Below are 11947 nucleotides of genomic sequence, written 5' to 3' on the forward strand. Positions count from 1 at the left end.
GTACACAATGGTTCTAGTTTTACCTAGAGTAACACTGCTGTGTTCAAGTATTAGCTACAGGTCTGCTGTGTTGCAGGACTGAACCGGTCAGACAGTGGTACTTCCATAGTAAGTACGACTTCCACAGTGGGACAGTGGTTGGCAGGCCTCAACTTTGCGGACTACGAGTCCCTCTTTGTAAACTACGGATACGACGATCTCGACTTCATTGTAAGTACCACCATAGTACATTGTAAACATTTGTGCATGTGTGTGGTTTAAATAGTAGTTTTGCACAGGGCATTCATAGACTCCATTAAATTAGTTTTGCACACTCTTAATCATTTTTCATATGAAGCTCATATAAAATTGTACTTATTTATATAATACTGTGATGTAAAATTAACAGTGTAATAATTAGTTTGTAATACACACCGACAGTAGAATTATGCTATTTACACAAATGTAAATGGGCATACAGATTAAATATGATGTGTACATATTAAGTATATACCTTGTCCATATCAGTTAGCACTGTCACAATAATAATAGTTTTACACACTGAACGAATCCACATTTGCAAGTCTTAACACCATTCTTACATTTACTGATTGATTATGTAAGTCACTGAGTTCATCCAAATTTGTATTAAAATATTTGGAAATATCCTACCAATTTATTCCATGAAATAATATAAGTAATTACATCTCAAAGTTTGACAATCCAAGACATAGGTCTGTTAAAGGCAGGGCAAGTTAAGAGCATATAACAAACTGCAAACATTGGGTAAGAGTGGGAGGGGGAGTGTATATGCCCTGATATCAGTTTAACTTTTGACCTGTGGCACACTGTGTCAACCCAATATCTCTCTATTGTTCTGGCATTGCCCATTTGACACTTAAAAGTGGAAATTTTTTTTGGCAAAATCTTCTAAAACTGAAAAATTTATTTCTCTCTACAATCAGAGTTTTTTTGTCTAACTCCAATGTTGTTATGCTTTAATCCGCCATTTTGAAACAGTTAATTAATTCTTTTTTTTAAACAAACATCACTTAAATGTTTCTGTCAATTACAGCTTGTAAGCACTGTGCCATATATGACAGGTTTGCATTGCACAGTTTCCAATTCGATGGAATTTTGAATAGATTTCCTATATGTGATTTAGGGGAGTTGCATTATATTTCGTTGTTAATATTTTAGTCTTTCTCTAAATATAGGACACCTTAGTATATTCACCTTGTAACTATACTAAAGAGGATATAACTATTTTATATTTTTTTCTAACAGGCCTAGTAAAATGTTCAAATGTTATAATTTTTTATTTACACTTATGCTGATAACAGTGGTGTTATTAGGACTCAGGTTTGGGGGGAGTGGAATGAATCTTATTGAAAAGTACACCACATCAGGGGGAATAAACCTACATTTGAATCAATTAGATATAAAGTAATAAAATAATTCAAAGGAAAACATTTAGCTGCTGTTTAAACAAGTTAGATTGTTTTTATCAAAATATTTTAATAGCTCTTGGTGGGAATTCTATTCCCCTCATCCCCTCTCTATGGGCATATCACTGACATAATTTGTCAACATTTGTACCAAATTACTTAATTCGTGATCAGAAACCATATTCTGATCGCAATAAGAAATTTCAATGGAGAAAAAGAAGGATAAAATAAATTTAAACACCACACTACCCTTGATGACAGATAAATATCTTATCTTTCTACTTATTCCCAGAGAGATGAATTATAAATAAATTTTAAATCAATTTCTTATTTACTGAATAATGGGTTTTCATTGTTGATAAGTTGTGCCTGATAAATTATGCTTTTCTGTCATATCCAGACTAATACATTTAGTTTCTTTTTTATCGCAATGGAGAAGTCAGAACCCTCCCAAGTTACCTACCCCTCAGTGATATAGCACAGCCTATGTCAGAGCAGGCAAAAGAACAGACCTAATATCTGTAAAGATGAAATATTTAGAAATTTTAAAGGCTTTCTATAAAGTATGTTTTAAATATTCTATACAATTTGTTAACTTATATTGAACAAAATAATTTAATCATTTATTACAAAATAATATTTTTAACAATTTATTGTAATATATAGTTAGATAAGGTGATTTTTAAATTATATCAATGGGTAAAATGGTGTTCTATAAACAGTGAAAGCAAGAAACTGTGAGCCAAATGTTGCATGATGTGAGTGTGAGTGTGTGTGTACCTGGCAATGTCAGGTATGTCTTGTTTGATCAGTTATACTCACAGCAAGGTTGAGCAAACTTCTGCTTATGATCACTCCCTCTCTAACTGATCCCTGATCAAATCATTCTAATTTGTCATTCCTCCTGTCACAACATTTATAGCTTTTTGTAGGCAATGTACAATAATTTATATGTTAAATCTTTCTTTGCTCTTTCAGTGTTTGTTCTTTTACATCTTTTTATCTTTAAGAACTCATTATATTTACTTTCAATTCAGAAAAGTATTTACGGTTTCAGTTTACAAACTTTTTCCTAAAGCCTGTATGTATTTCTAATTTACATTTAAAATTAACTTAAAAAACAACAGAATTTCAAAATATATTATCTAAAAAATTAGCCCTCTTTATTCCCTCTCATTTCAATAAATCCATTCTAAAAAAATAATGTTTTATAATGTACTCAGTGGTTTGATATATTAAAGGTATTTTCTTATTACATGAAAATGCAGATACGTTGTTTAATCCTTATTAGGTTGTAAAAACAGTTTTCTAATTTTGGGAGAAAACATACTTTTAGTTTTTAAGTTTAAAAATTTATAAATTATGTCCATTGTTTATAATAGGAACAAACTTTCTCAATAATACTTAAGAATGGAATCTTAAATTAAAAGTACTTTTTTCTGAAACCACAAATTTACCTGTTGTTTTTAAAAAAAACTGGTATATGTTTTAAAACATAATTTAAAAACCACTAAAACAACTAAAACATAGTTTGTAAGTTATATATTAGTATCATTGTTGCGTAGTATCATGTCTGCAGAAACTACCAATATAAAAAATTCAATTTCAAACAAAAAACCAATAAAACTAAATCTGACTGTGAAGTGGATTTGGATGATGATTAAACCAATTAATAGACACTGTGACTACTAACATACATAATCATTAGTTAAGCTAGTGGAGCCCCAAGACTGTATCATATATGCTAAGAAATAGATGGTAAGCCTAGAAGAAACAGAACTTTTCACTCGTTCCTTTCATAGAACAGATTCAAAGTATTTTGCTCAAAAATATTTTATTTTATTTTTTGCAGATGAAAAAAATGATCTAATGACCAAAACTCAAAACTACATTAAGCAGTTAATGGCAAACCCATATTCAATGAACTATATAAATGTAATAATTTAAACAGTTAAGATCCTTAACTAGAGCAGTGAAGATAATATAGCAAATCACTGTACTGTATTACTCATACTACAGGTACTGGTACTGTGAGACATGGCCCATTGTCCGATGAGCCATTGTCGATGCTCCTTGTATCTGTTCCATTGTCATACTAGGCCACTGTGTCTGAGCCGGACCTATTGTACTCTCCTGGCTTACCTGTTCCTACAGCGGTTGTAGTTGTGTTCTTGTTTGTGTAGCTATTGTCTAAAGATTACTGACTGTGGTCACTCAGTTTGCTCGGTGAGGCCTGGTCGTAGAGATTAAACAGGATTAAGTCGCATGCATTTTTTTGTTTTTTGGTTATATAAATTGATGTTTTATTCTTTGTTTTTATCCCTCTAATGTATTATGATAAGTGAATTCATTTTATGATATAATTGTTAAAAAAGCATAATATGGATAAGTATTGACAGCAAATGTGATACAATGACAGTAACATTAACAATTGGAAGAACAATGTTCTAGTTCTCTTTCATAGAAATTTCTTGTATAGTTGACAAATAATGTGCAAATCTTTGATGACATTTTTAACTTTGTGTAAAGATTTGTTGTAAACAAACTCTGGATTCTTGAATGATCCTAACTACTCTATCTCTTGTGAATTCTAATATTAATACTCTAACTTCAGTTGAAAATTGTGTAATAACTAGAGAAATATGTATATTTAATATTATTTATTTTTAATTTTATTATAATTTTTTTATATACCAGGAAGATAAAATGTATCATTCTATTTAATGGAAACGACAGGAATATGCAAATATGTAGGGAAGGACATGATTGATGTGATACAGCACCTGCACTGGAATAGGTGTACTGACCGTGGCGCCACAGAACACAGGAGTCTGGCTGGCCTCATGGGCCAAAATCTGTATTATAACTGTTATTACAAAGTAATTCACAAGGCATTTAGTGCAGTAAATTATTTATTTGTTCAAACAAGTGAGCATTTCTATACATAGTGTTGTGTACTTTTTAGAATGGAGTACTGGAAGAAGGTGATCTGGTAGAGATGGGTGTCAGTAACGAGAAAGACAGAGAACAGATCCTGGAGGCAGCCAAGAGTCTGGCAGCGAAGGTGGTGACAGCATACCTTCCCCCACCTCAACCCCCGGCCTCACCCCCACACAACAACAACAACAATGATGATGATGACAAGGGCCAAACGGTGGATGACTGGCTGACTCGCCTACATCTGCCGCAGTACCAAGAGACATTCGCCCGCCACCTGTATACTGACATGGACAGGGTCCGTCGTGTGTGGGAGGTGGAGCTAACAGCAGTGCTGGAAATAAGCCGGCCAGGTCATCGTCGCCGCATATTGGCCAGCCTGCCCGCTACACGCCAACCACCTTCCATGGACGACATCACACAGGATCTGTCTCAGCTGGTCAGTGGTTGTACAACAATATTGTAAAATTCCTGAACCTGTATAAATTAATTGAAAAATTAAAGAATCTTAAAAAGCATTACTATTTAGTTATTGGTGTCTTAAGATAAAATTAATCTTATTTTGAAATAGAATCTTTTTATTAAAACTGACCGTTTTCCATGTTGTCCAGAAGAACAACATTCAGCAACTGAAAGAAGAGATTAAGACAAAGCTTCCATCGAACCAGAGCACACCAGGGAGTACAGGCACATTGCGACACAGTCACAAGAAGTCCCGTCCTGCACCCCCGCCACCACCTCTTGCCCTGTCCAACGGTGGGGCGGAGCTGGAAATCCGGGAGCCCAGTCAGTTGTTAGTGGGGGTGCCCGCCACTCTCACCACTCAGTGGCGCCACCGTCCCCATAGCCTTGTCACGGGACATGTCACCTACGTAGCCTCGGTTAGTAGACTTTTGTGTACACTTGGACATCATAGCTTCATAAGTCATTGTTCAAGTGATATAACAAAACTTTTGTTTATACAGTATTTAGGTTCTACATTGGTGAAAGAACTGAGAGGCACGGAGTCAACGAAGAAGTCGATACAAAAGTTAAAGAAGTCATCTTCCACCGAAGACAAGGACAAAGTCATCCCAGAGATCATTCTTACCATTTCATTTCGCGGTGTTAAGTTCCTCAACCCAACCAACCAAGTAAGTGTCTTTTGTAATGCTAAAGTTATTTTTGAACAATTTTTGATTGTTTTGCATTAAACTTGTTACTTTTTAAGTTCAAAATACACTATCTACAAGAGTGTTTAATAACGCAGGAACTGATCTGTGAGCACGAGATCCGCAACATTCACTGTGCCTGTCAGGACGCAGAGGACCTCACACACTTCGCCTACATAACCAAGGACCACGCCAGCAAGAGCCACTACTGCCATGTTTTCTGTGTCAACACTATGGTGAGTACTTACTTATATGTATATTTTACATCATCCATCGAGTTGAAAATATAAATTTTAATAACGTACAACTGGGATTACAGGACCAAGCTACAGAAGTGATACTGACCCTCGGCCAAGCGTTCGAGGTCGCCTACCAGATGGCGCTGAGGGAGGGTTGCTCATTGACAAATCGGGGAACCAACGGTCACACAAGGTCCCGTTCTGTCAACCAGATCAGCAGCCAGCCATTAGCACCTCCTGTCACCACCCAGCCACAGACCAACCATTCACACTCGAGGTCACATTCTGTCAATGAGATCAAGGTCAACGGTAACGCTTCACCACAGCACTCCGAGGAACTGCTGACCAATGGTGCGTCTACCCCGGGCAGGGCCCCTATAGTCACCAGTGATGATGTGTAGATACACGATATATAATGTATTTGTTCTAAGGTGCTCTTTTTGTACATTGTAGATTTTACATGGGCAGCTGGATTTTTCTCATTCAAACTGAAGCTCTGAACTTTCAAATGTTTCAATTGGCTTGTTGACTTGATAAAGTTGTAGACATGCGCAACGATTCTGCTAATATCTCTGTGTGGAGTAGGTATTTCAATAAAAACCATTAGACAGGTTTGTTTATAATTTAAGTACTAAAAACTGCTTAGTTAAGAAAAATCACCAAAGATGTAGCACACGATTACAAAGTTATACCTAACAACATTGTATGTATAAACCATTAGTAACATACAAAAAAAATTAAATGACTTTTTTAGTTGAGATATGGGAATCAGCCATGTTGAAGATTGGCAGACATTGTTCACTTAACAGCAAAAACGTTGTGATTTACTGGGTGAACAGGAGGTTGTATAAGTAAATCAATCATCACCAGGTGGAGTATTTTATTAGGTGACAAACTAAGTCATAGCTAGTAATCCAAAGATAGTGAAACTATTATTTCAGCTACTGGTAACCATTTTAGTGTAGTTACCGACGTAAATAACACCATAATATTGTTTCTTGTATTATTTTATTATTTCAAACAAGTATTATCAAAGGATGTTAAAATTCGTCAACTAAATTCTTGCACCATTTATCTGACCAAAGTACCAAATCTATTGTAAATACGGAAAACAGATCAAAAATTCCATTTTAAAATTATTATTTCTGTGTTTTTTATATAAAATATACAAGAAAATGCATTTAATTTTATAAATAAAAATTATGAATTATTCAACTCAAGTTATATTATAAAGCAATCCCCTCAAGAGTTAGCATTTTGCAGAAAAATGGTGTTAGATATTAGTCAATGAATTTTTGTATGCAACTTATCTTAATATTATTTTTTTTATTTTAAGTATTGATTTAATTAATACAGTTAATTACTATATAATTTGAACTTGGTAGCATTATAAGTATTTTTTTATGTTCCTGTAATTACTCTGTTCAGTATGTTTGACCATTATTATAATACTACAGTTTTATCTGATGATATTGTAACTTTTTTTATAAGGAGGTAATTGAACGAGCTTCATATCTCAATAGTACAACAACAACAACAGGTATCACTCGCTGCTCTTCGCTTACATGTGCTGGTCAGGGCTTCTCACCGCCCGGATACAAGCAATAAAGCCCATTGGTCCGCCCTCCCCTGCAGTCGCCCTCAGGCGGGGATGGCCCACACAATTGAACTCCAAGGCTGGGTGCTCTGTGCACACTACCATCCCTCTATTGGTCTCATTATACTGAATTTAAAGGTTCGTTTCAAGCAAATCTCTTAAAACCAATTACGGGGAATTATGTTCATAAACAACTGATATTGAAAGATATTATGTATCAAAGAAAGAAGGCATTATGAGATTTTGAGCTAAGTGAGAGTTATTGTACCCAATTTATAGGGTTTAAAATACCACATTTTGATGAGCATTAAATTCTGAGATGAATCTTAATACGAGGTTTTTTTAAAACATTTAGAATATAATGTAAAGTTGTAAAAGTTGATTTCTAGTCTTAATTTTGATACTTGTTGATCTTGACTTTGTCATCCACTTTATTTCACAAATTGACCACTTTCTCCTTCTCCAGTCCATTCCACGCAGGGTAACAATAGACGTAGTTGCTGCTCACTCCAAGTCCTATCGAGAAGCTGTGATTTGTATATACACGTATATTATTTTTGTGCAATAATTTGTCTTGTTTCATATTATCTTCCTTGCTGTACAAATATTTTCCTGGCAATATTTTTTCAGATTTGTGCATTTTGTATCTTTTCTTCATAACACATAAACGATTGTTGAGTAGTTCTATACATATTTGTAATTTACTTACTGTCATTTATTGTAATGTCCTCAGATACAACTCGCTTTTTAAATAATTGTAACTGGGCTCTTAAAAATTGTATGTTTTTGACCTACTATGAAAAAATTGTTTTTTAATTAATTTTTTTATGTATACTAATTGAAAAATGTAAGTAACCCGATAGATGAGGTTTTTATATGTTCAAAAGGAAATATAAGCTACCAAAACACCAAATAAATACCACAAGTGGTCATTTTTCCGTATTTTTGTGTCAATGTTTGTCCCATGTGTATTTCCTATGACGTTTGTGAGCAATGAGAATCCGTTATTAATTTATTTTGACTGACTACATAAACTGACATTAATGTGATTAAGTTACGTGTATGATATTGATATTTTATTCACTGTACTTGTTATGTATATTGTAAGAGATAGTGTAAGGTAGCCCTTATTACAGAAATTTTATCATTAGAGTTTAATTGAATTTGTTGCCTTTGCAATTGCAGCTTAGCTATGCATTTATTACAAAGTAAATGTTAATTATATGTGTTATGTAATTCGTATGTAATGCTTAAGTGTTCATGCTATTAGATCGCCAAATTTTATAAAATGTGTTATATCCAGAATTTGCATAATCTATCTTAACATTGCTTCAGTGCTGCAGTTATTTTATTTTTATCATGATAATCGAATTTATTTGTAAATATGTAAATAACGTATGTTTAAAACTATTTACATTGTAATTTCAAAATCAATTGCTTGAACGTCTTTCATTCTTTGTACATTATTCTACCAACAATTACTGATATTAAATAAATAAAATTTTTGTGAAATTTTATTTCTTTCTTGTTAATAGACAAAGTCTGATTTTTATCATGTTTATTAAAGTTACTTTTAGTTAATAATTATTGTGTGTTTACCGTGAACGCGCCATCAAGCTAAAGTGTTTTGTATAGCACTATTGGACTTATTGAAGCAATAGTTCTATTGTTGTGATCAATGAGAAAATACTAACATAATTGTGACTTTGAGAGTCCTCAAGGATTTAGTTTGTTTAATACACTATTAAAAGTCCAACAAATTTTTAATTAACAATTATTATTGATGGTCATATTGGATTGCATTTATGGATTTTAATATTTGTGCATTATTAGCATGTGGATCGTTTAGAAAACCATAATAATAATAGGCTAAATTATCTCAAATTGTCGTATAAATCTTAAAAGTAATTAAGATTAGTGGTTTTAGCTCATACAAGATTATATGGAGTATTGAGACTATTACCAGTAGTAGGCTTGGTTTTGTTGTTGCTCGTGTTACCTTCGGGGAACACTTACTGAATTTATTACATTTTAATATTTTTTATTAACTTTGACAATCCCATCATATTATAAAACTTATTAATCGACCCCTGCATATTAGTCCAAAATGATTCCATGATGATCCAAGATAGTTTTATGTATCAATATTATAGTTTTAGTACTTCAAATTATAAGTAAAAAATATTTTAAAACTATTAAGATACTCAATATAATTTATAATTTGCTATTTTGTGTAATTCCTCGTGATAAATAGTAAGCAGTCATATTAGTTACATAATATATAACATTGCCCTGAGAAGTACTGTTAATGAAAATATTTCATTATGAATTGAAATTTCATTTATTTGTTTTACAAATGCACTGTTAGTTTTTATTAAAATCTTCCTAATTATATTTTTAATACAATATTTTTAATAATTACAATATTAATAACAGATATTTTCTCCCATAAAATATGTATCAGTAAAGAGTGCAAATAATAATAAATTATGCTTTTTATATTGAGCAGAGTCTCACTGTTTAATAATTTAATCAAATATATTACTCTACTTTATATCATGCAAAACACGACTAAACCTCCCAACATCAAGAGCATTCACACAAAGTATTGATTGTGTTTCTATGTGCAGTTTTACAGAACATCCTTTATTTGTTGATTTTACATATTTGTAGGTGCTGTGTTACTCATGTTGAATCGACCTATTAAATTGACTAATGCATTTTTGTTTTGCTAGTTTAATTTTTGTTCTGAAGTGTTTCAATTGTCTCCATTTTATATTGCTAATAACGTTGACGTAAGTAAACTAATGTGAAAGACTGTAATATATGTACTGTGTGCACACCAGGACGTAAGGTGTGATGTGACGTGTGCCCCGTTCCCTCACTAAGATCTGATCTTCCACATTGTTGTAACATATCCTCTATGCTGTATTTGTCCCCTGTCCTGTGTGTTGTGCTGCTATCAGCTGAGTTTATGTTTGTGCTGCTGCTACTGACCATCACAATCGTCCACTACAATAACGTTACCTCTTATAATTAAGAGTAAAATCAAAACAGTAGTGGTCCTACGAGACATATTAGATGTTTGGTTCTTATTTTACAAACTATAGTTCTTTAATGATTTTGTTAACCCGACTGTACAGACAGTCATCTTGATTTTATAAAATAACAGTGTTATTAATTTAAGAAGATAAATAAAATGTACTACCTTATTTTGTGTGTAGAGTTTGCACGTCATTTATTTTTGATAATGAACAATCAACAAACAATTTCAAAATGTTTTCATTAGTTACCAAAAATTTGCTCATACAGTACTACAGAAGATATTCCAACACAGTTATTGTGCATACAAATTATGCCTTTAAAACTGTCATCTACACCCAAAATAATAAAATGAACCAGTTTTAGATTTAACATTGTTATTATTAGAAAAGGGTTGTCTCAGTTTAGTCTAATGTTTTACCAGTACAACCTATTTTATTGTTAGTTTTTAAAATAAATTCATTTGCAGAAGTGGCAAACTGTTAAAAGATTTAAAATTTTATTTGCTAGTTTGTCATTATACTACTGTTAAGTATAATACATTTTGAGGTTGATAAAAAATACAGTTTCTTTTTAATGACTTTCGTAAATAATTATTTAAACTAATTAATTTAAGTGCTTTTATGCTGTTATCACGCACATAGCTAATATTTACCCTTTACAGTATGATATTTCTCAGTTTAAAATTGTATTTTAAAGCAGATATAAATCAGGTTTAATGACCATCAGTAGAGTGACAGACACCAACAATAACCAAGTTATATTGCACAGTCTCACGTGTGATGTAATCAAGGCTTTCAGTTCCTTTTAAATTATAACGTATCGCATTGTAAATATGCTGTTAGTGTTGATAAAATATGCAATCCTTTGATCCGTGTGTGCTTTTAAAGAAGGTCTATTGAAATGTATATTTAGGTATTTAAGGAGTGACGGTTTCAAAAACCGGTTCGGCCGCCGAGTGCTCAGTCCTGAACCCAATACAAATATATCAGTAGTCTTAGCGATTTATTACTGTACACTGTACGTCATCTAATTACAATACAATAATTATCGACATGTTTCTTCTATGTATGTACCTCAAAGTGACAAATAGATAGACAAAGTCCTAACGGTTTATATATTAAAACGTTTATTGAAAATATTTTGTTTTTGTTGAATTATTTTTAAAGTGTTTGAGTCGACGAGCTAAGGCTGTGACGTCAACTATTAAACAATTGCTAAGCAAAACTCTGTGTCTTTGTTCACCTCCTCCTTCTTTGTTAAGTTTGTTGTACAATTTGAACAATTAATTTCCATTACTAAACAAAATAATAACATGACAATAAACCATAAATATTCACGTAATCCTTTTCACTCTTTAATAATTACTAATGAAGAAAAAGTAAAAACTACTGTATAAAAATTTAATAATGAAAAATTACTAATTTCTATAATAGTAGTACTGATTCGTCAAACAATAAATTTACATAATTGTGTCAGTAATTGTTATTTACAATAAATGTATGGTTTATTAATCATGTATTATAAGAAAATATTATTAGTTCAGTTGTTCCG

At 32.3% G+C, this 11947-nt stretch overlaps 1 protein-coding gene across 1 annotated transcript in view; it reads left to right on the plus strand.

Moving 5' to 3' along the window:
• LOC124357475 (ankyrin repeat and sterile alpha motif domain-containing protein 1B) overlaps window positions 1-11620 on the plus strand; it is a 137593-nt gene extending 125973 nt beyond the window's left edge. The window contains exons 14-20 of the mRNA XM_046809311.1: window positions 77-210; window positions 4393-4803; window positions 4976-5245; window positions 5330-5497; window positions 5614-5751; window positions 5835-6105; window positions 7246-11620. Of these exons, the coding sequence (XP_046665267.1) occupies window positions 77-210; window positions 4393-4803; window positions 4976-5245; window positions 5330-5497; window positions 5614-5751; window positions 5835-6105; window positions 7246-7256 (1403 nt within the window). The 3' untranslated portion in view covers window positions 7257-11620. The remainder of the gene's footprint in view (window positions 1-76; window positions 211-4392; window positions 4804-4975; window positions 5246-5329; window positions 5498-5613; window positions 5752-5834; window positions 6106-7245) is intronic.
• The last annotated feature ends 327 nt before the right edge of the window (window positions 11621-11947 follow it).

The sequence above is a fragment of the Homalodisca vitripennis genome, chromosome 3 (genome assembly GCF_021130785.1).
Source record: "Homalodisca vitripennis isolate AUS2020 chromosome 3, UT_GWSS_2.1, whole genome shotgun sequence".
NCBI classification, from domain to species: domain Eukaryota; kingdom Metazoa; phylum Arthropoda; class Insecta; order Hemiptera; family Cicadellidae; genus Homalodisca; species Homalodisca vitripennis.